The sequence below is a fragment of the Dermochelys coriacea genome, chromosome 9 (assembly GCF_009764565.3).
Source record: "Dermochelys coriacea isolate rDerCor1 chromosome 9, rDerCor1.pri.v4, whole genome shotgun sequence".
In the NCBI taxonomy this organism is placed as follows: Eukaryota; Metazoa; Chordata; order Testudines; family Dermochelyidae; genus Dermochelys; species Dermochelys coriacea.
The window spans coordinates 11,918,067-11,943,590 of NC_050076.1; the positions used below are offsets into that span (position 1 = coordinate 11,918,067).

Sequence of the window (25,524 nt, forward strand, 5' to 3'; positions counted from 1 at the left end):
AATATTGCTAAAGCTATTCTGGGACTTCCCCAGCCCTCCCTTCATGTCTAGCTTCCTGGTGTAGGTTAAAGAAAATAATACATAATCTCACATTTTTGCCCTCCTATTTTTCCTTTACAAGATGTTTTAAACAAATTAAACAGCAAATTATATATCCAGATGGGTCACTAGGTTCATCACTTGCTAAGGTCTGGTCACCATGCGACCTGGAGTAGGGTCTTGTCCAGTTGTTTCACTTAGATCATCAAATTCCTCAAAATCTAGATGACCGTTCATTAGGTTTAACATTTTAACAGGAATATCTCCCTTCACGAAAGCCATGATGTGAGCACTTTGCTACTAGGGTCATGCAGCAACTCAAACAAGCATGGAGATAGAAAACAAGTAGCATTGTCAACTTTGTACAGAATCCCTTGATAAGCCTGAATCTTGTTATAGATTAGGCTGTGATCTCCCCATAACCCTCCCCATCCTTTTTTTAAAATTTTTTTGATAGATTTCCCTTTGAAATATAAAAACACCTGCTATCGCTGCAAAGAAAAGGCTTACTTCACAAAAAATGAAACTCTGCCTTTACAAGAGTCATCAATAGGACTGGAGCCTAAGGAGCTTTTCTGATGTTCTTACTTCATCAGTGAATAAGTTCTCAAATTTGCTTTTCCCATTCTTAAAATTGGTCTTGCAGACATCACCAAGACCTTTCAAATAAGCCTCACATGATGTTGCTACGACATTCTTTTTTTGTGGTAGTTGTAGTGAACAAAGAATTAGGAGAATTTTCAGAACATAATCAACACCTAAACATCTAAAGCCCTCTCAGAAATGGTTTGGTTGAAACACCTCAAATTTGGGCAAACGTCTGTCCTCTTGTCAGATAACATACATTTGAAGTACAAGTGACCTATTTTAAGGATAAAAATCAGACAAATGGGAATCAAGTCTCAACTTTAACTGTGGAGTGGCTATTGCCTCTTCCTAAATCCGAGCACAATGTAATTCTTATTTCTAAAAAAAATATATTTTTTTTTGGATGAACAGGTGTACACATTTTCTCTGTAGCTTCTTTCTTCTTACTGTTTGGAATGCATCAGATGAAACCCAAAATGTGCTCTAAATCCATAGAAATTCCTTCAGTTCTAGAGCACTAACTCTTCCATGAATATGCATGTTTCAGAATACAAAACTGTACCAACCATATTATTTTAAATTTACTTTTTAGTATATACATTAACACTCAAAAAATGTGATGAAACACAAATACACATCATGATGAGATACAGACTGCAAAGTTAAATAAAAAGCAGACTTTTTACAGTTTCCGATGAACATAAACTACAATAAGTGCATAGGCCAAACATTTGCTATTTGAGTAGCACAGCAAAAAGGAAAAAAAAAATGAACGTTTTAAAATGATACTGCAAGACTAAATTCTCAATACAACAACACATGCATCTTGCTGTGTCTTAAACACTCTTTTGGCCCAATACTAAAATCCCCCCCTTCCCCCCCAAGTTGAACAATGTATTATACCACAGAACCTTTATCCATAGAATGACAAACTAATTACAGGGCGATATTTTTTCTCTAGCTAACAGTTATTTCGAAGGATAGGAATTGTCTCCATTTTAAAGAGATTTCAAGTAAATGCTTGAGGGTATCCATGTTCTCCTCTTGATGCAGGCACAACTTCCATTAGTTTTAAGGGAATAACATGTGGGCACCAAGAGCAGAATACACTCTCTTGAGATCTATTCATCCAAAATTCTTGCAGCTATGAGTACAGTTATGAGGACAACATGAAATCAACTTTCAAAATTCCAAGCACAAGAGTCTTGGAAATCGGTTTGTGGTCAAGTGTTCCGTTCTTTACCAAATATGGAGGCATAGAATTCTTCCCCCTGTTGATGAGTACATAGGAAATATCGACCTCTTAAGTCAGTGGACTTTGACAGTCATGCTCTGGATATTGAGTTATCACTAGTAGGAAGGGGAAACTTTACAAGAAATTAAAGCAGTTTTGAGAGCATGGTGGCCTTAAGGCCGAAAAAGATTAGACCTTTTCCACTAAAAATACATTAAGACAATTTTGGCCAGTTGATAATCGAGGAATCCAAGAAAATTAAAATCAAGCCTAGAGATGGATTACATGTATTTGCAGCTATGAAGAATCAGGGCCCTCCGATTGGGCCCTCATGAGCTAGGAGAGCAGGATAGGCATATAATGATTATTAAAGATCAAGTCTTGCCCAACTTGTCTCTCCACAGCCTGAGCTATTAAATAAAACAGGGCTACTGGGTATGACCACAGATTTGATAATTTCAGAGAGTGGGCAAGATTCTCAGATGCTGTAAATCAGCATAGCTCCAGTGAAATAAATGGTGCTGCCATAATTTACATCAGATGGGGATTTGGGCCAGATTATTTAATAGGATCCATATGACGTGAATTATTGGGTTTTTTTGTTTTGTTTTTAAATTTATTACCTCTAATGACCACCACACCACACCACACATTAGGGTGAAAATAAGGGCACTTAAAATGTAAAATGTGTTTTGAAGCATGTTTCAGCATCAAGTTTTGTGAGCATTGGCACAAGTGGTTGTGTTATAAAACCAAAATGAACTATCCCAAGTATGTTCCCCTGGAGGAACCTCTTCTATCAAGATTTTGCTTAATTCCTGAACAAATGGCTTAAAATTTGTAAACTATGGGGGTTTTTTGTTTTTTGTAAAAGTTCTGTTTTGTATATATTCTTATTTTTGGCCACAAGGGCTAAATGACATATCTCATGCCTTTAGAATTCCGTGCCCCAGGATACTCAGAATTCAGATGCATGTTCTACTCCCAATGCTATGTCAAGAGCACAGCCATCTTTTCTGAGATCAGATTTCATAAAGCACCCAATTGTCATCATAGTGTAGGGAGAGAAACTCTTCTTAAGAGGACAGTGCTTTCTTTAAACTAGTGAGCTGCAGAGATCCTTGAAGTCTTAAAAACAGAAGCAAAAAAAAAAAAAGATAAGCAAGAACACAGCACTCCTGAAATTGAGAACTGAATGAAACTGGTTAATAGAAAACAAGTATTTAGAATTATAGGTGTTTTACCAGCCAATTAGCGTCACCAGCTTGCAATCAGGAATGTTCACAGGACCTGTCTACATTTGGAATGCTATACAGGCACAGTTGGGCCACCATAGAGCTTCAGTATAGACATTACCTATGCTGACAGGAGAGATTCTCCTGTCAGTGTAGGTACTCTGTCTCCCCGAGAGGTGGTGCCTAGGTCAACAAAAGAATTCTTCCATCGACCTAGTGCTGTCTATGCTGGGGTTAGGTTGGTTTAACTATGCTGCTCGGCGTGTGGATTTTTCACATCCCTGAATGAAATAGTTAAGATGACTCAATTTCCTAGTGTAGACCATGCCTTAGCAAGAGAATTAATTAATTTTCATGTGTCATATGGACAGGCAAACAAAGACTGGAGAATCTTTTTCCAATGAAGGGCCTAATTCTGATAGCTCATATGCTGCTGTGAATTAAGAGTAACTCCACTGAAATCAGAGTTATACCAGTGTAAAGTGACATCAGAATTACTGGAAGCCCAAAGTCTCTACTAGGTCTGGCTCTTGCACACAAACAAAAGGTTTCTACACCTACGCACAATTTCTGATTAGTTTGTCTGATCAGTGGAGACCTAAAAACATGACATCTGCAGCATGGCAGAGTGCAAAACATTTTGGACAGATAGAGCCTTATATAAATGGAGACAACTTTGACCAAAGAAAAAATAAATACAAATTCACTATTGGTATGAAATATATTGCAACAGTAATTGGGCTTCAAGCATCTGCCATATAGTGTCCACAGCTGTATAGTATTTGTATAAAAAGTGTGGCTCTTCATTCAAGTAAAACCTTAAAAAAAAAATGAAATATGGAAGTTGTATTTTTAAACAAAAAACCTTAGAAGCAGCATATCACAATCCTCCCAATACCATAGAGTTTTCTTTAAATTGAAGCATTCTAAAGACGTCTGACCTCACAAGACATCGTAATTTCAAGTGGCTTTTTTTTTTTAAACTGGTCCAGCCCAGGTCTGTAACCTGTACAGACATGAAAAACAGGAGGAAATCACAATTATTGTTCAGCGCAAATATTGAGCGTGTCAGTTATAAAATGACAAAGCAAATAAAAATGTCCCCAAAATTAACCAACACGGGCTACTGACCACTATGGTGCTTAGATGGCTTTACATTAAAAAAAAAAAAAAAAAAAAAACCAGAGGTCATCATATACAAAATTCTTTACATGCTGCATAATTCTGACAGTGCCCTTAATATCTAGGATTTTTATATTTTTTCCACAAGATGCCAAACCACTTACAATTTTGGTTTTGTTTAAATGCTTTTTATGAAATTAAATTATACTGTATTTTACCCATGAAGAAACTACTGATGCACTCCTTAAGAACAGAAAAGTATGCATATGTAAGTCAGTACAGGAGTTTCTTCTGCAACTTTTTGGAAAACAAATATATTTCAAGAAAAAAATTCAGCAGCAGCCTGTTTTATCATTAAAACAAATGTATAGTTTCACAGTTGAAAAAAAAATTAGTTACATTGTTTTACAATTCAATACATATTCCCTAAGTCACTTTTTTCTAATGGCTTTGTAATAAAATCTAAGGACAAATCCTGGGCTCCTGGCTCTGATCAGACTCCTACTACTATTGGCTTCTATGGGAGTTTTGCTGGAGCAAGATGTTAGATTCAGTCCAAGCACAAAATCAACTACTTTAGTGTTTGCACAGCTGGTATTCAGAACAAAGGGAACATTTTCAAACCTCTATTCAGGTTAAATGTCAACTGTAAAAAAAAAAAAAAAACTATTTAAAAAAAATCAAATTCCAAACAGTTTCTAACAAAATCTACATCTCAGTCACCGATGCATTCATGATCCTTTTCTGTAGCTGAGATAGTGGGTTTAATTCTCTCACACACACCAGTCTAAGTTAGGAGTAACCCCATTAAAGTCAATGGACTCATATCTGTGTAAAACTGGAGAATACCGCTTAGTATATTTAGGGTCAACTTTTTTTCTTTAAATATACTCTCGTTACTATGAACAACTGTTTCAAGCGCTACACCTCCATCCATTATCTCCCCATGCTTCCATTTTCTTTGTTTAATTCTAAAGTTACCCCAAGCCCTATTATACGTGGGTTGGCTACTCAGTTTGCTTTCTTCTAGCATGCACATAAGAACTCTTTTATAGCTTGTGCAGTGGTTGGTTGCAGTAACTCTTGAAGATACTGGGCCTGATTCTTCACAGCCCTCAACAGGTGCAAAGTGGGTGTAAACGCTACCATTCTAATATGGCAGCATTTAACACAAGGTGCAAAATATGGAGAATCAGGCCCATAAGATCCAATAAGCTTGAGGACCTTTTAATTCGGGTCCTAAAAGGCATCTCTCTACAGGGCAATATGTTGTCTCAATACAAGAGGAATCATAAGGATAATTAATGTAGCACTTAACGTGGCACTGAGTAACACACATCTCTGTTAAACCATGAATTACAGCACTCAGGGTTTCAGATTTGTATCATATAACTGAATTTCTTGCTGTAACCAATTCCCAATTTTAAAAACTCTAGAACATTAGAGTGGGTTGACTGTATACTAATAATAAATACAATAAGGGTAGTTTTTAGTAACTACAACTGAGTGAAAACGTTCACATCTGAGCAAAGGGACATATGAATTTTGCTGGATTGCTCTAAAATGTTCAGTAGAGATTAGACTAGCCATATTTCCCCACTCAAATCTTAGTATTTCTTTGTATTTTTCATGAAGTGTTTTACCACATGATTTAGTACCTGTGTGTTCAATAACTAACCATAAGAATCAAATGACTACAAAATTGTCTTAAAAGACCAAATAAAAGCCTTGGCTTTACAATCCCCAATTCACTGTTATCCATGTCTTCTATAATATAATTGATTGCACATTTTTAAAGTATTACAATTTGCTAAATGAATCCAACCACTCAATACTTCATAAATACAGCCTGTACAAAGTACAGTTTATTTATAAAGTTATATTCCAATACCAACTGTCAGCACATTTATATTACATCTGGTATTGCACTTTTTTGAGTGGCACTGACACATACAGTGTCTGTGTGCATGCATGCGAATAAACCCATCCGCCTCAAACTCCTGGACTTTTGGAATTCACTTCAAATGCTGTGAATATAACAAGTTTAACACACTGGAGTAAATGTCATCCTCAGAATCCTGGGTTTAGCAAGTTATTGTCAAAAATATTTATGAGTTTATAAAAAAGTGTTTCAGAATAGCAAGTTCTGCCTGCAGCTGTGCATAAGGACAATCTAAAAACCTCTGGTAGTCTTGATACTTGCAAAAACTGGTGCCCAACAATTAGATTTTTCTCTCACTTACATTCTCAGAGCATACGAGAAAGCCAGAGTGCGTGTGCAAGAGCATGCATGCTATAAAATGTTTGTTTGGCAGCTCTATATGCTGTGAGCTTTCCAAAGTGTTTGCTATAAGTACCTGGTGATCATTTTGAAAATCCAAACTTATTTCTCATGTGTTGGTTATAGGGATTAAGCAGCTGCTTTCAAAGGAGCAGGAAAGAACAGAGAGAGAGAAAAGGTGGACCCAGAGGCCGAGAGTTTAACCATACATTCCTTGAACAGCCAGCATATCACTTAGGCCCTGTCTACACTTACCAGTAGATTGAAAATGCTGCGATTGATACAGCGGTGCTGATTTTGTGGGTCCGGTGAAGACCCACTAAGTCGATGGCAGAGCGCTCTCTCATCGACTCCTATATTCCAGCTCCCTGAGAAGAGCAAAGTAAGTCGGCGGGAGGGCATCTCCCATCAATATAAAGCATGGTGTAGACACCGTGGTAAGTCGACCTAAGCTATGTCAACTTCAGTTACATTATTCACATAACTAAATTAGCGTAACATATGTCAATTTACCATGGTATTGTAGACCAGCCCAAAATAATGTTAAGAATATTGCCTGAGATTCTTTGAAGAAACTTGGGCCAAGTTCACCTGTGGCACAAGTGGGTATACCTCCCACTGATTTCAGTGGTACTTGTATACTCTTTCACCAGGTTTGAATTTGGTCCTATGATTACAACTGAACACCATCAGTGACATGATGGACAATGAGAGTCTTGGACAGAGAGAACTGGGTTGCAAAATTAAATGAGTGAATATGGGACAAATCATGTAAATAAAGAATATATATTAATAGTTCCTATTATATAAATAGCCTTTATAAAAATAATCTTTCAATAATTTTAACAACTAACCTTTTGCTAGGCTCTGGAAAACACATGTGAAAAAAGTCTATTGTGTTCAGATTAGATTAAATCAAATCCCAAAGTGAACACTACAATGTTTTGTTGCACTAAACTCTATCCTGCCCATTCAATTTCTAAGCCAGTCATTTGGGATGGTGGGGACCAGAGTTTCTTCGTGAAGCTATAAATTGCATCCCTACAAACACTGTCCAGGAGAATACCATATAGTAGGCTTATTTCCTACTTCTTTCAAAATGGTGCAGATGATGACAGACCCAGAAGTCAAAGGTTCAATTATAATATATTATGCCTATGACTAAATTTCAAGCAACTGTACCCTCACTTTAACCTTTTAGAGCTTTGAGCTGAAATTGAAGGAGTTTTCAACACTATACCTACTATTTAAATAGCCATGAAAACACTAAGTTTTCTTCCTTTTCAACTCTTTGAAACCCTACATAATCTTTAAAGTGATACTAGACCTACTGTAATATGTAACGGACTATTTTTGATGATAGCATGTTTTCCTTTTCCCAAATTATCCAAATTAAAAGCAAACAAAAAAACCCTGCCAATCTTTCAAGTTTACCTTTTTGGGCTTAAGGCATAATATGAAATTGCACATCACACGAAAGCTTAATTTTGAAATGTACAGTTTAGTGCTATCTGAAACCCCATTTTTTTTACATTTTTGAAAAATGTCTGAATATTTCATCTCTGCTCTTGCTGTAAATTCTAATGCCGTCGTCTGTGGTTTGTGCAATTCCTATGCAACCAGTCTTTGCTGCTGACAAGTATTAACAGTGCAGTGTAGCACCCATAAGTGGGCAATGAGTTTTTTAAATTCTTCACTTTCATTTCAGTTCAAGGCATGTTGCTTTATTGTGTGGAAGATCCAGTCCATTTTCGTTGTCCAGCCACCATGATGAGCATCATTCATCTGCTTCATGAAATATTCTAGAGCTTCTTGTTCACTTTTGTCCAGTGCAAGTGTCTTTCGAATGTATGCAATATCATCAAAAGACTGTAATTCAGGCATTCCTGAGCCAAGCATCATGGAGAAGAGATTTATGAAGAGATTGGCATGCTGCCGAATTGCTAAGTAAGCCTTATAACACATCTCCTGAAACCTTGAAAAGAAAGACAAGAGTTGGTTGGTTCAAGATACTGGATCCACAACTTTTATTTTTTGGAGGCAACAGAAGGAGAGAGAGGCAGAGCGTGTATTCACCAGACATGCTATAGTGGTGCATCTATATCAGTGCTGCTGAGCCAATATAGCGCCATAGTGTAGATTTTCCCTTAGATTAGGTTCATTTTCAAGTGATTTTTCAGTGACTAATTGATACCAGGTAAATTGGAGACAGGCCTTCGCTTCTAAATCCCTATTTTCAGTTCATAAGCTTTCTCAAAAGGTGAATTATTTAGGAACGTTTAAGGAAATCCACCGAGACATTTGAGTTATGCAAGTCTAAAAAGAATACGTGTTTTAAGCATTGAAACAAAATTGCTCATGATCAGTAAAATTAATCAAGGTTAGTTGTAGTTCTAAACACTTGAGTAAAATTACATTTTTAATCCAGTAACCTTAAGTGGTTATGTATGTGCCTGATCCAGCAAAGTCAGTGGGAGTAGTGGATCAGCACCTTGAAGGATCAGGCCCACAGGACTTGAGTGCCGAGAACCATACAAAGATCTATCCTGGGCGGACAACTTGAAAGATGTGTGTCCCCACAACTGAATTAATGTAAAATTGTATGCCTGCAGTATGTTTCTTTGTTACATGAAGCTCTACATGTACCTATACAGGGTCTTATAGCACATAGCTTGATTCAAGTCAAAGGCCAGAGTATTAAAGATCATTGGTTCTTTATTATATCTAGGAGTGATATTTTGCTATAAGATATACCCAATATATTTAATCAGTTTTTGTATAATTTTCATTTACGTGAAATAATTGCTCAATTAAAAAATGGCTTACCTTTCAAATTCCCTTGTTTTGGTACATTCTTGGGCTCCTTTACTAATCACTATTAAGAAATCTTGCGTTAAGACAAATGGCACACGCTCTCGTTTATAACCAAATTTTTTCTTCTTGTGATCCAGGAAGTGTCCAAAATCAATGTGAAACAGCTTTAAAGAGGAAGAAAATGGTTACATATTTTAAAATTATTCTGCATATTTAAACAGCTTTCATAGTAATATCAGTTTATCTAATTTTTGCATGGATTTTGTGATCCAAACACCAATATGCCATACAATTAGTGTCTATACATCAGACAAATGGAAGATGACATATTACATACGCGAATATTTGTAGAGAGAGATTTTTTGCAAAACAGTATCTTACTTGTCCATCATCTTTCACCATGATGTTACTATTGTGACGATCACCAATTCCCAATATGAAGGTAGCAACACAATAGCCAGCGCAAGAGCGTGTAAACAAATCAATAGCTGCATCATACCTGTTGAAAAACACTGGAGGCATTATTCTCCTGAAGTTCTAACACAACAGAAGTGCAGAAATAACATGCATGTAATGAAAGATATGGGTATACTAGCTTATTGAAGCCATGCAAATCAAGACTACTTGGATTTTATCATTGAACTGAATCAAAAAGCTAGGTAGAGATTCAGCATTCTTGGAATACAACAATACCTGGAATAAGATCAAAAAATAATAATCTCACCGTTAGAGCAACTTTCTTAAAGACACAGAAAAGAAATTTTCAGTCTGATAAGCTACTAATGCAAATTCAGATTTAAACCATATATTTGTGCAAGTGTACATCTTAAATTGCCAATTTTTTGCCAACTGCTGCATTGTCACAATGATATCGCACAATGCCTTAACCTCAAGAGGAGAGCTATGGATAGCAAAAATACCAGGTATAGAGTATCGTTGTATGACTTAGTTTCCCACTTCAAGAAGGGGGGCATGAAATATTTCAGTTTTGAGCCTCCATCAAAAAAAAAAAAAAAAAAACCAAAAAAACCCAGGTGAATTAAAAAGGAGAGTAAATAAATGAAAAGTAAAAACTTACATTTCTCCTTTGTTTTTGTCCTTGAGCCACTGATGTAATGTGTGGCTGTTGAACTGCAATGCGCCCTTTAGACCACCTTTACACTGAATCTGCATAATTGTGTGAGAGCTTCTCACCACCTCAATAAGTCCCACACAATCACCAATAGACAAACAGCCATAAGGCAACATCCTGGAAGAAAAAAAAAAATTTTTATAAAGAGCAAGTTTTCAGACAAAGCATTTTAAACAGTACAAAATATGCATGTTCCGGTTAGTAACCTTATTCAGATCAATACCATCTATTACTGGATTTACTTCATAGGGTTCTGCTGAAAATACATTTGAAAACCCTACAGCTGTATTATCAGAAGGGTTGAGAAAAGAAGTGTGCAAAAACACTAGTGTTCAATGTGCCTGACAATGCGGCCACTGCATCTGGCAATTTCCTAGTTTTATACTGGGAAAAGTTTTAAGATGAAAATTACTAGTGGTTTCTGCAATACCTCTGAATATTATAATCATTAATGGAACTTTCAAAATGTAGGTAGATTTATCAAGATAGATTTCTGTACACATCTTCAGACTTTAATACTAAGAGCAGGACAGTCTCCAGACTTTAAGAAAGGGAACATTCAGCACAACCTGAGTGCTACCAGAAATGCATAATACAGAATAATGCCTGCTTTACGAAAACCCCACATGAAATTTTAAAGATACATTTCCAGACCTATTACCTGTCAATATTATAAAATGGTAATGGAAACCCATGAACTGCAGCAATGCTAGTCTTACTGATGGCCATTCCCTGGAACTGGTCTGAGGCCACCAAAATAAATTGGCACATAAGGCACAGATCAGTTTATAGACCCCAATATTTTGGATATCTTGAAGCTATAAAAAAGTTACAGTATAACATACAGAAACATGCTTACAAATCATTTTAAGTATTAAATTTGTTCTTCATGGAAAAGGAAAGGAACCATCTGTAGTAATTAGGTTAAACAGAAAACATTAAGAATGGCACTTGAGAATGCTCTCTGTTGCTCACCGAAGATCAAGACCCTGATTTTGCCAGATGTTTTCCATAATTCGAATGATCTGAAGTGTCAGCATGTCCTGACGTAAATCTGAAATATTCAAGTACATACAGATGTTGTGGATTTTATAAGATTAGCATGAAAGCTTTTTGTAACATACCATTTTATTTATTTTTCCCCCAATATATTTTAGACTGGGAGAGTAGGTTGTGTATTTCACTAAAGTTATGTTCTCTAAAATGTATCATCATTATGCAGAAGTCAAAAGCAACCTTTAATGTTTAAGAGTTAAGGTAGTTTCAAGACAGATTAGTAATATACAACTTTAAAATCTGCGTGGATTAATGAGATAGACATCAAACATGGCTTTACAAATGAGAGCAAATATTCTAAAGCATTTTAGCATTTGAATAGTATTACAGTTAAATAATGTTGTGATAAGCACAGAGTGACCCTACGAAAATATTAGGCAAATCAATTTCAATACTACGGAAAGTACAGTGCATACATACACGAGTCATGTTCTAAAAGGAAAAAACAGTTCAAAATACTGTTATAAAAGAGAATGAGTGTTTGAAAAACCATAGCCAAGGAGCACAGCTACAAAAATACTGTGCGTGTGTTTGTCTGTTCATTTTTTACATACCTATTTCTTTAGAAACTTAAATTAGCAAAGTCAAACACAGTATGTGTATTTCTTTAACATGTATTCTATAAATTATTTATAAAAAACTTTAAGTCAACAGGCAAGGTATGAGAAGAGAAGCTTATGTATAAAACACACAACTCTCTGGAATATGTTAACCAGGATATGCATGTATTTTGTGCCCTTACCATCTCCATTTTTAAAGATGATTTCATTGTTTTGAAACAACAGTTCAGACATAATATCTGGGTTTTCCCAGTTCAACCACAGTGGCCTTTTTGCAGAGGACATAATCCTGCACTCCTCAAGCCTACAAAAAGATAAGATTTCTTCTAAATAAGTGTATTGTTGACATCAGTGAATGGTACTTTTGTAGTATTCCTGCTCTCTTCACCTTTCCTTCCCCCAACATTTATGGCTGATATAACACTATGATGGGCCAAGATGGACAGTTAACAACCAATTTTCATTCTTGAGCCTTAAATTTAAAGCAAGAAGTGCACTAGCTTGTGCTGCCTGATAAGGGAACTGGGTGTATATAATCTTCAGGCAGCATCACTTCTGGCCAAATAATAAGGTTCCTCACAAAAATTGCAAGCATTATTCTGTGGTCATTTAAAGTTGTTCTACTGATGCTATTGGCTTAAGGTTAAAAAAAAATATCCACTATACAATTTTCTTAGTACATTAGCAAATTTTAAAATCTTTTCCAAGATGCACTAATTTCAGAAAAATGGTCTACTTAAATATTTTGATAAATTCCAAAAGGGAAGAACATACCTGAGATTTCCCAGCTGATGAGCAGGGTTAAGAGGAGAAATAAAGCCTTGTAAAGCATCCATGAAATCTGGCCGCCTCATTTGTTCAACAAGAAACTTCATCTGTACCTGAAGGGTAATCACATTTAATTTGAGAGCTTTTTGATGATACGAGAAAGATGTACATACATACTGGGTTTTAATTTTGATTTAAGATGTAATTTTGTGTAATGCAAGTGTTAAAAAACAAACAATCCCACATTAGCCACATATCACCAGAACTGAAGCATTATTTTCATATTACCTGAAAATAGTTGTATGACATAACTTTTATTCAAATGACCTACTCAACTGGCCAACAGTGGGTATAGTAAAATATCTCCAACACCTGGTAAGGAATTTTATTACCTACTGGATTAAATAATATCACACTATTTTAACTAACCAAGTAAAGACCCAATTCTTATTAAACTACTTTTAAACAAACTTAATTCTTGTATTCTGATAACAGTAATACCTTTTGTGTCTCATCCTTCTTCTCCTGCTTGAGAATATCTGTGAGGTTTATCAGTTTCTCCATAGCCTCCACCTGCCTGCTCAAATGTTTTAGGTACATCCCACATGCTCGACAGTAGGACTCCAAAAGTAAACCAAATCTCTGGCTTACATTCTTATTGTGCATTTCAGACCTAACAAAAGAGAACATTAGAGGTAAAAGAAGAACATTTACAGGTATTACTGTTTAGGACTGATGCTGTCCCTGTGCCCTTTCTCTCAGTTGGAACCATTTCCAAGGGACAGGCCTACAGTTGCACTTCTCTCAGAATGAAAAGGAGTACTTGTGGCACCTTAGAGACTAACAAATTCATTTGAGCATAAGCTTTCATGAGCTACAGCTCACTTCATCGGATGCATTCAGTGCTCAAATAAATTTGTTAGTCTCTAAGGTGCCACAAGTACTCCGTTTCTTTTTGCGAATACAGACTAACACGGCTGCTACTCTCTAAGAATGGAATTCCACAATTCAGCCCACTTGTAGACTGAACAGACCAGGCTACAGCACCTCCTGCTTACCGCCTATATTACCTCAGCAGGTCCAACTGGTTTTAGTCTCTGCTGCAGACCCCACTCTGGGAGCTGTGATCCCCTGGTGTAAACAGTGACAGAACAGCTTGTTCAAAACAGTATGATTTATCCATCCACAGGAACATCATAAGCAGAGAGAAAAGGTTTAAAAATAACTAAAGCATACAGCCTTGCCCAAACATAGCATTTACCTCATGCAACTAGGTAGGCCCAATTTACCTTCCTGTTTTCCCAGGGACCAAGTTTACTGCCTGCTTCTCTGCAGACCCTCTGTCCCAGAGGTGGGCAAACTATGGCCCGCGGGACCGTCCTGCACGGCCCCTGAGCTCCCAGCCCCCCCCCTGCAGTCGCGCCTCCCCCACAGCCTCAGATCACCGCACCACCAGCGCTCTGGTCTGTCGCTCCTGCCGGGGAGCGTAGCAGCGTGGCCACGAGCTCCTACTACTCTGAGTGGCATGGTAAGGGGGTGGGGAGCAGGGGGGTTGGATGGGTCGGGGCCAGGCTGTTAGGGAAGGCACAGCCTTCCCTACCCTGCCATCCACTGTTTTGCAACCCCGATGTGGCCCTCGGGACAAAAAGTTTCCCCAGCCCTGCTCTATCCCTATGACTCAGAAGCTCGGCTTTTCAACTATACTCAATCTCTGTTTGAAAGTTCCTGCATTGAAATCCTAAAGGTGTCAAGTGGAGCTCTTGCACTCCCCTGTAATGGGATCTGTGAGCCCATTTCCACATTAGTGAAGGTAAACCTCCAAGGAATTATCAACTCCACTGTCCACTTGAGTACTCTCCATCGGGATTGTCTATACTCAGCCATTCACTTTTGGTTCCTAGAGAAGCAAGTTAACTATTGTTGATTTAACTTAGTTGCCCTTTAGCCAGCAGTACAGTAACTTCAAAACCCACAGGGCGTGGGTGTGTTTGTGTATATAGATAGATAGATATATAAAATATTCATAAGATGCATATAATCCTCACATTCTTCACAACAGGCAATTTTAAAAGGCTCTTGCATATAAAAGTAATTTGAAATATCTTAAATTTAGAAAGCAAGCAATGGAGATGAGCTAATTATCTACAGTTCATGTGGAATTTGCTGATAATCACACTGTACATACCCAGTTACTAACTACTGAGCAATCTTAATTTAAATTTCAACATCATGTATCACCTATTTTTTAAACTTTTCATTACACTTTCAGCAGTGATTTAAAGACGAAGTGGAATAATGATCATGACATAGCATCACAGGACTAGAAGAGACCTTGACAGTCATCTAGTCCAGTCCCCTGCACTCATGGTGGGGATTACATATGATATAATGCAACAACAAAGGTCTAGCCATAGGAACCGAGTAAGTACACAGTAAAGCCAGAGTGACTGTTTCAGTAAACATTAACTAGAGGACAGGAAAGATTGAAAGAAACAGAAGAGGCTAAAGGAGGAAGACAAATGAAGAATGGTGGTCTTAAAGGGGAGAATACTTTCGTATTTAGTGATACTAAATGCAGTAACGAATATATAAATAATAATTAGAAGTTATTGATCTTTGTATAAACCTTCCACTGAGAACAGTATATCTATTGTGGATTGAGGGAGTATGGGGCCCTAAATTTATACCCTCAGCCCATCAGAGAAGGAATTCAGCTCTCTTCAGTGACTGATCATGACATTCCTACTTTAGATACAATGCTGGCTATGACAAAATATATATAAAAAAATAGGTAGTTCATTATCTTCTGTATCTTTCCAAACTTCTAAACACCTAAACTGACTACATATTTGAGAACTAATTTTGTCTGGGGAGTCATGCTGCTTATATAGAAAACAAAAAACAAAAAAACCTTATAGTAGTAATAGCTTAAGAAAAAAAAAGGACATTTTAGTCTGACATTTCATACCCCTAACTACTGTGGTACAGCTTGGTGGAAACCCACCATTACCCAAAGAACTTCCCAAACAAACTTACTTTAAGTGCCAAAAGAAAAAGTGTCCTATCCTTTGATTGGTCAGTGCCTTCTTGAGTAAAAATCTCACCAGCAGATTATCCAAATATTGCTCATATTTCAGAACCTATTTATGGGTAAGAAGAAATGAGAATTTGGAACTGTAGCTTTCATTTTGCAAATATTCCCATGGATAATACACATCCAGACACATACTACATAAAAGAAGAGCCACATTCTGGAAAAGAATTTTATAACTCAAGAATGTCTGGCCCTCATACTTTAGGATTTGTAAATGTTAGCAGGTATTGTTCCAACCCTGCTTAACAGTACACACACTGGATTAGGTCCAAATTTACCACCTATCTGACATTTCCTTTATTGTTAACTTAACTGACATCAACCAAATTTTAACCTCATTTTGCTAAGATTTCTAGGCTCCTCTTCAGGGAGCCTGCCCAGTCCATGCTACAGAAAGATAAACGGTCTGGCTGCCAATGTGAATCAGCAGAACAGCTCTGTATCTCCTTGCAGGGTCCTAACATCTCATATCCTATTTACAGTAAAATAAACCAGGTTTGATCTTTCAAGGTTGCAACTACTATATTTATTATCTATTCCCCAGAATCATTAGGGAATTACTGTTGTCAAGATTTCTTTTCTTTCTTCTTGCTACATCAGATTTAAGAAGCAACAATTAAAAACAAAACAAATATACATAACCTCTAATTTAACAGAACAAGATAGGGTACCTGTACTAGCTGGATTAAGTACTGAGACAGTTTGTCATCTGTCAAATACTTCTCCAGACACCGAACTGCAAATGCTCGCACCATTGGGTCAGGATAATTACAGTCCAAAAGCTCCATTGCCTGTTCTGGCTTGATTGGAGGCCAGTCTTTTACCAAGCAGTACATCTGTGTGGAACAAAATCAGCAACCTAACATAATCCAGACATTTTAAGCAGTTGCATAGACAAAACAATAATTGTGAAATAGATCCATGTAAGACCAGCAATCATTTTTCTGTTTATAAATTGAATTTACTCTTTGATCTCACAAATGACTAACTTGATGGAAACTATAACCTGCTAAATATTTTATCCACTATATAAAAAAGCTACAATAAGAATTACAACCTCAGTTATTCCATAGTCAGAAATGTCAATCCAGTGTAACTCACTGGTCAGCAATACATCAGGGATTGAACCAGGGACCTCTAAAGGTAAAAGCATAAGTCTCTTGAACTAAACAGTCAGCTCTGGAGCCATCATCTGTGGATCAGGCACAGAGCGGGACAGAACACGCACAAACCAATGGGTTGCACAAGCAGAACATATTCTAATTAATGATTGCTCATTTTCATGCAAGTTGAAGAAAATAATTTTTAAAAATCAAAGAAACTACGTTTAAAAATGTCTTTTAGTGAAGTTTCTTGAACGTAGTATATTACCTGGGCTACTTCATCTCTAGAGTTCCATTTAACAGACAAAAGTAGTTTGGGTAGAATTTCTGGGGTATTTACACAATAGTGTCTGTAAAAGAGAAAAAAAATGTAACTTGCATATACAAACTTGAGGTAAACAGTAAGTAGATTTACTCTGATCACAGCAGACTATGGCCCTCAATCCTGAAATATTATTATCTACCTTTATGCCTGTAGAGTCCCACTGAAGTCAGCAGGGCTCTGCATAGGCACAGGTATCTGTCCATGCAGGTAAGTTTGCAGAACTGAGGCACATAATGGATTACTTCTATCATCAGCTTTCCTCCACAGGCGTATAAAACTAATATACGCTTTCCTAAAATGCTAACCACAGCAAGGAGGAACATATTGAACAACAGGACAGAATTCAAGTCAATTATGTGTTATGAAATTAGAGAATTTCAGAACCCCATCTTTATGATTCTTTATACCTGTGGCTCCAAAGGAAGTCCTTCTCTTGCTCAGTAATTTCAGACAGAGGGTCTCGTGTACAAATTGCACGGAGTTGCTCTTTGTCACTTTCTCTTAATTCATTATCTCTAGCTAGTCTGTTACTCTGTAAAAGAAAATGGTACATTTACCTTCCACACACTTCTGCTCTCACGCAAGCTACATAATATCTGATGTAAACATAGTATTTTTATATAGTTTAGCATCATTTATACTCTATTAAAAATCTGTTGGTTGTTTCTTTCAATCCGAGTGCAGCTCTGTATTATATTTTAAAAAAGATTAAACAGTGCTAGCTTTATAGTGTTTTGATTTTTGTAATTGCTTACGACCACAGGCAGAGATATCATTCCAAAGAAATTAGTTGGATGGAGGGACAATAGCAGCTGGCATACTACCATCAAATGAGATTCTAGCAAGAGCCCCATTAACCACAAGATGAAAGTGACAACCCCATCCCCATTTAGAAAACTATTCAGGAAATCTGCTGGAAGGGGGCAGAGAAAAAGCCAAGACTGGAGAAGCAGAGTGTGGGAAAAAAATAGGTGAATATGAGGCCTGAGAGGAAGCGTGGAACATGTCCAGGAAACCTGGAAAATCAGGGGGAGAGTTTCAAATTGATTTCCAATGTGACTGTAAAGCCAGTGTTCGTTAATGCTGAACAGATTCCCCAAAGGAGTAGGGACACTCAAAGTAACCCTCAGGGGAGCTAGGTGCATCCTGCGATTGAGTTCGTTAAGCGTCATTTCATGTGTTCAGAACCTGTTACATAGATGCATTTTATAGATACAAAATCAAATAAACCAGCTTCGGCACTCATGACTCCTTTGCCCCTTCTTTCTTTCTCTGATAATTTAGTAACTTTTAGCCTATGGTTGGTGTAAAATTTCTTCATTTTACAGCATGATGCCAGGGTAATGGAGCTTCTGATATTTGTTTGTGGAATTGTTTGCATTGTAAAAAGACAGAATTCCTAAGGGGTTTTAGTGATATAGGGCTTTGGTATGCTCTTTAGCATAAGCCACAATTCACAAAGCACGGTGAAATTTTTCATCTTAAACTTGTTTCCACCAAAAACCACAGATTTGGCTCGATTGAGACATTTTGTGAATTTGTGTTAAACTTGTTGAATTGTTTCAAATAAAAAAAATCCAAAATGTTTTATTACGACATAAAAAAAAGATTTTTGATTGATTGATTTTTGGATTCAAAACAACTGATTAAATAAACCTGAATGAAGTTTAACAGAAAGAAGCAAGAAACAAAAACACAAAAAACAAAGCCAAAATTTTTTTTTATTTTGAACTGTGTCTAAAAAAGTCAAAAGTTTTTTGTTTTGGGTCAACTCAAAACAAAATTTCGCCCATTTTTTTTGGTATGGCCAGCAAACTGAAAAATCAGTTATTCATCCAGCTCTATTTCTAAGTGCTATCATTTTTGCAATTTATTTGTCAGAAGCTGAAATGCTCCAGAAACGTCTAATTTTATTCAACTGCACACATCTTTAAATATGAATTCACATTTTGAGCTCTTCAGGATGCATAGTTGTTATAAAATATTGCAAAAGGAAAAGTGAAGAGTAAGACCCTTTGCCATGTGAAACGTACATTAAAAACTAAATTTTGTCCGAAGTTCCCATTTTGTTGGCAGAAACCCTCTTTCAGAGCTAGATTACTGGGTAACATCATTGTGGAACTACCTAGAACATCTTGGTAAGAAGATTTTTTTTTTTTGTAAATGTGGCTGGTTCTCATTGAGAAACAAGGCAAACTAGAATCACCCAGAGATAGACAGACATATTGGTTGGTCTTTTAAAGAATATTATGCCTTAAAATGTACATAAAATATTTTAATGTAGAAGGAATTGACAGATTAGCCTACTGCTACCTACTGCCGGTTAAAAAAAAGGCACATAATATATACTTAAGACTGGAAGTACTATGCTTTGCCTTTAGTTTTAGCTATGTCATTTTTTTTTAAACTGTATTATTATAGTTACTCACACAAGGCATGGTTCATGGTGTTATATGGGGACATTTAAAATGGCTTAAATTATGTCATGAGCATTTCTAAAGGGAATGAACATATCACACTCCCTTGCAGCACATATCTACTGAAAATCCCTCAACTTGTTCCCCATTCATCTCCCACCTGATTAGTAATCCAGCCACTCTAGCCTGTCTACTTTAATGAGTGCAGCTTCTGAAGCAAGTGAATTGGAGTCGGAAAAGGGAAGAGGCAAATACTTTAGAACTGCCACCAGTGGAAATGTTTTTTAAAAGAACATATAATAGATATGGCACAATAATGTCTATTCCAAATGTCTTGGAGTCATCAAAAACTGGGATATACACTTGATGTTATAGCAAGAGATGCTATGGAAAAAACAAACCAACAACAAAAACAAAAAAAACCTTAAGACAAGAGAGAATTATGGGAGGTAAGTTAGTGGATAAAGGATTCATGCCAGGAGTGGGGAAGCTATATATTCCATCCTATAAAAAGTCGTATTTATAAAAAATGATTAAAAGCTTTTTAAAAGCATGTATTTATCTAGCTTCTGGTTGAGGTTCATCGTAAGTAGAGCAAAGCCAAATCAAAAGTAAGGAAATAGAACTAGCACACGTGCTACTGTTTAGAGTTAAAGCATCAACTAAAAGACAAACAAACCACACTTCTGAAATTCCTTTTATAGCTGCAGCTGTTATAAACAATGAAGATTACTGTAACTTAAATTGATTACAGAAAAATGATTTTTCAGTTTGTTTCTTTAGTTCACTCTTTTTCCTATATAAGTCATTCAGTTTTCCTTCTTGTTTGTGAGGGTATTTGTTGAAAAGCAACCAGGCAGGAAAGAAGGGGGGGGGGGAAGGAAATCTGTTCGCATATTATACACATTGGCAAGTGGATTTCGGAGACATGGGTACCATTTTTCAAAACTGACTAGATTTCAAGTTGTCAGAAAGTGACTAGGAATTAGGAAGCTCAGTTCAAATCTAGTTTTGCTTTTAATTCACTATAAATTTGGAAAAATCACTACGTTTTCTTGACCTTCACTTAATACCACTGTAAAATAAGATTTAAAACTATTTGCACATGTTGGATCATAAGGCAAAATGTACCTGTATATTAGGTCAGAAAGTTCATGGTTTAGGTCAAGCCCAGTGGGAAAAATGCATTTATCCTGTTGAGGTCAACATCAAAAACTTGAAATTCTATGAAGTGTGGGACAGTAAAGTAGATAATATATAAATTTAATATTTGAGAAAGCGTCTGAAATATTTGAAGTAACAATGGATCTATAAATGCTCCATTATAACAGTATCTATACCTGATCTTAAATATTTCTACTAATTTACTGGTAAAGTGCAACATAGTGCATTTCAAAATTAAACAAAAATACATGTCTATTGTTTTGTATGTTAACAGAAGATGTTTTATAGAACACCACTATGGTAACTTGGCCTGGTGGTTTCCACAGCATTTGGGACTAACTTGTCAAAAATTTTAAACAAGTATATTGGTAATTGGTAAACTCTAAGCCAGTGTCAGACCTTGAATGTGTAGCATGCATTGTCTTGTCCAAAGTTTTATTTTCAAGTTACTTGGCGTAATTACTATTATACAGCCATGAACACAAACACACAGCTCCTGCCCTAAAGAGTTTACAAGATAAAAACAGGTAAGACAATAAAAGGAACAACAGGTATGCTGTGGAGATATCAATAGTGATGAGACAAATTTAGGAAGATTTTATGAAAAATGTTTTAAAAGAGGGATTAGAAGGAGCAGCAAGAGGATACTTGGCAGACACGAAGCAGATTATTAGAGTTTTAGTAGGGAGCAATGTGAAAAAAAACACAAAAGGAGAAAAAGGAGAGAGAGTATAAGTAGCACTATGCATTACTGGTTTGACATGGAAATGGATGCTAATACACCTTTCTCCTCCTTAACTGCTATGATCTCGCTCCTGAGTATTATAGGGACAAGCAAGCTGGTTCAATAGGAAATAAACACCCACCTGACCCATCACCCTAACCTTGAAAAACAAACCCTCAATATTTTTGAAGTTCAAAATCTTTGTTGTGCCTTTAAAAACTATTAGAATGTATACTTCTCTGCACTTTCTAGTTTCAGCTAAGGATAGAGGAAACAGTACTGAGGTGCCTATATTTGAGCCTTAAAGAAACCAGAAAGCCTCTAAAAAATTAAAAAGCATCTGTCCTTTCAAGATTTACAGTCAATCAAGAAGATACAAATATGCATCAGATATGCACCCCCAACTTCTAGATTCTCACATGACCATCCTGCAAGTCTGCCTCGTTCCTACTTTAAAGCAGCTTCTGCAGTTGAGGTGATTTGGACTAGTAATTAATGAGCAGATTTATGTGTCCATCTGTGATAAGCATAGGACCCCCGCTACTAATCTGTTCTATAGGTGGGAGAAAACTACAGCATTCTGAAAGCATAACTCTCACCTAATGCATACTGTTACTTTCATGTTGAAGAAAGAAATGGGGACATTCAGGAGAGTGCTTTGTAATTTTTAAAGGTACCATAGTCATGGGCTCAAAGTAAGAACAGACAGGTTTCAGCTACTGTAAAGATGAGTATTTTAGAAACCACTAAATTTACAAACCCTCACTATAGTCACTACTGATCTCTCCCTTGCCAGTCCTAAGGACCATACTCATTCTCTTCAGTCTTTGCTACTTTAATGCTGTTGACCACCCAGCTCTCAAACTATCTTCATCTTATGTGGATTTACTGCCCTTTCTTTCCTGGTTCTTCAACTGCATGTAGTCTCTTTCAGCATTGCCTTTGATTTATCATCACGCTTCTTCAACTTTGTTGGTGTTTTTCAGATGTCTGCCTCAGCCCTTCTTCTCTTTTCCTTGTACAACCTCATACATAAGGATGAGCTCTATGCCAGTGGCTCTCAGATCTACCCCTCATCTATCAAGGATTGCATCTCTTCCTATTTCTTCAGGATCTTCTTCTGCTTCCTCAATCCTAGACTGTCAAACATGTAAACTTTGTCTTTTCTCCTTCCCCTTTTCTTCCCCAGTTTCAGACAACTCCACTATCCCTCAGGTACTCAAGCTCACAACTTTGGTATTCTCCTTTCAGATGCAGGCCCTTATCAACCCTTGTTACATCTCTTCCTATGTTACCACCTTTGGTTCATAAAGTAACATCAATCAGGTTACCTTAATTTTTTGTCAACTTTGTCCCTCCTTTTCCTTTCCTCTTTCTGATCACAATTTAAAAAAACAGGAAGTTCTTCCAGGAAGGGACTGATTCTTTATTTCTGTGTCTACTTATTTCTTTCACACTTTTGAACATGCATGTTACAACAGTAATGATGATGGTGGTGATGATGATAGCCAATATTGTATAGTTAGGCAACTAAATCCACATTTAGGCACCTAATAAAATGAACTGACTCCGAGGTACTGAGCACCCACTGTTCGAATCAGATTCAAACGTCTGAATTGCTCCAAAAATCAGATGACTTAGGTTAGATCATGCCTAGCACCACCATGTCCGCACAAAGGAATTGGGGGGGGGAGGGGTACAGAGGTGGCTTCCAACCTACTCTGTGAGGCCACAATAGGGCTACAAGCCAAACTGGGGTGCATATATGCTGTCTCACATAAAGGGGTATCACAACTTACTCCTCCTCCAGAGAAGAAAAGGAGGCACTGTGGCTCAGAGGAGATATTGCGCTTCACTGACACCTGATCAGGGTAGAATGATTTAAATCAAGGCAATTTAAATAATCAATTTTAATCAACTTTTCCATTTGTACTTCAACTATTTTCTAAAGAAAGGTGCATTTTCATTGGTTGATATAACCATTAAAACATGCTGATTTACAACTAAAGAGATTTGGTACACTAACGCTTTTATTTAAGCAAATATATAGCTTATTATTTTCAGATTCTTATTAATTGTACATGTTTAGCATGTTAGAAAATGGTGAATGATATATTGCGTATTTACTAGATTATTAACTTTTTGCTCATGATTTGTGTCAAGCTGCATTAGGATAGCAACTAGAATTTAAACAAACACACAACAGCATATAAAATTTATTTTTATTAAACAAAACAAGCCCTTAATACAGTATATGATCTACTGTGCCATTCATAAACCTTGATCTCAAAAAGTTAGATTTTTTCCCCCATTTACATTCTTCATAAAAAAAGCAGCCTTTAACTCAGTTTTTGATAGAGGCTCATGGATTCAGCATATTTATTTTTCATTTAAAATGTTTTGAGATTATAAAAAAAGTTTAGGATTTAACATATTTTGTATTACATTCAGATTTCATTTTAAAGAGTTATTTTTAAAAAACAAATTTAAATAAAATAAATATCTGATTTAAATAAAAACAATGTTTTAGTTTTTCAAAATAAATCATTGATTTCTATTCACCCTGCACCTGATGCTTCCACGGACAATGTGCCTATATTACCCTTTCCCCTCTTGTTCAGGGCTGCATCTTAAAGACAATTTATTCCATATTTATGTCGCAAAATACGACACCCAAGTCTGAATTGTGTGTGCTTGTTTTAAAGAAGGTGAAGCGCACATAATTCTAGGCACCTACATTTGAAAACTTTGGTCAATAATGGCAATAGAAAGAGCCTGCAATATGTAGACAACCCAGAGCCCTACTTATCATTCACCACACTTGGCCATGCCACTACCACCAGGGTGGCCCAGTGCTTGGATAAGTTCAGCTCAAGGACAAAGAACAGTTGGCTGAAACTGAACCTAAGGAAGACTGAGGTTGCGCTTGTGGGCAGGGGAAAGCATTTTGAAGACTTTGCAGACACAGTGCAGTCCACCCGACCAACATTTTCAAATTAATTTCAGGGAGATTTGTGGAGGCAGCCAGGCCAAATCTGACTGAGTGGCATTGCGACCTGGCTCTTGGGATAGCAGCGCCACTCATGTTTGTCCCAGCCAGAACAAAACAGATTTACAAAATAAAACAGTCTGAATGGTTCGGAAAAAGCACTTAGCATCAGTCTTCTAAGGTTACACCATATACTCACAGCCTCCATGGGATTCTGAAGTAAACTGGACCTAAACTACCATTTTTAGGTTTCAGTGCTAACAATCTTTTGATGTGAATGAGTTTACATCTAAGAGCTATTGTTTCAGGAAGAAAAAACATTGAAATGGTTTTCATTCACATTTTTGAGGTTTTCTACTTGATCATCAGGGCTAAAAATATAATTTAATAAAAAAAGGAAGCTCAGCATTTGAAGGAAGGGATCGATTTGGTGGTAAATTTCAAGGCCACCGAATCTCAGAATGCATGGGGCTCAGCTCAAGACACAGTATCTCTGACTGCTAATAAAGTTAACTTGTGGCAGTTTGCTAGAACATAGAACTTAGATATCAGCATTGCCAAAGAAGTTACAGGCATATTACAGACTATAAAAGAAAGATTTTTCGAAGATAAAACCTATATACAACAGACAAGAAATTGTGGGAGGGCTGGAGGAAGGGAGGGAGAGGAGGGAGCAAAAAATTAAAAGAAATAGTGCCACTGATGGAGAATCTAACCCTATTACATTTTTTGCAAAATCAACTTAGCTTTCAGACAAAATTGTTTATATAAGCTGGAAAAAAAGTCCAGAACTGTTTGTACAGTAAGACACAGTTATACTCTTAAAAGATTTTGGTTCATCAGTGAAGCATCAATATGTTTTACTGCAACCAACAGAAC

General features: G+C 36.6%; 1 protein-coding gene across 5 annotated transcripts in view; it reads right to left on the minus strand.

Annotated features, from left to right (window-relative positions):
- Positions 1-1,197: 1,197 nt before the first annotated feature.
- Positions 1,198-25,524, minus strand: part of PIK3CA (phosphatidylinositol-4,5-bisphosphate 3-kinase catalytic subunit alpha) — a 76,754-nt gene continuing 52,427 nt past the window's right edge. For 4 of the 5 annotated variants that reach the window (XM_038415576.2, XM_038415583.2, XM_038415577.2 and 1 more), the window contains 12 exons: positions 17,759-17,883; positions 17,295-17,376; positions 16,595-16,759; positions 15,866-15,969; positions 13,331-13,502; positions 12,836-12,942; positions 12,244-12,365; positions 11,421-11,499; positions 10,392-10,562; positions 9,695-9,812; positions 9,326-9,477; positions 1,198-8,474 (listed from right to left, as the gene is read on the minus strand). In XM_038415576.2, coding sequence (XP_038271504.1) covers positions 8,204-8,474; positions 9,326-9,477; positions 9,695-9,812; positions 10,392-10,562; positions 11,421-11,499; positions 12,244-12,365; positions 12,836-12,942; positions 13,331-13,502; positions 15,866-15,969; positions 16,595-16,759; positions 17,295-17,376; positions 17,759-17,883 — 1,668 coding nt within the window. In that variant the 3' untranslated portion in view covers positions 1,198-8,203. Of the gene's footprint in view, positions 8,475-9,325; positions 9,478-9,650; positions 9,813-10,391; positions 10,563-11,420; positions 11,500-12,243; positions 12,366-12,835; positions 12,943-13,330; positions 13,503-15,865; positions 15,970-16,594; positions 16,760-17,294; positions 17,377-17,758; positions 17,884-25,524 lie in introns of all 5 variants that reach the window. The other variant, XR_006274077.1, reaches the window with a different exon arrangement.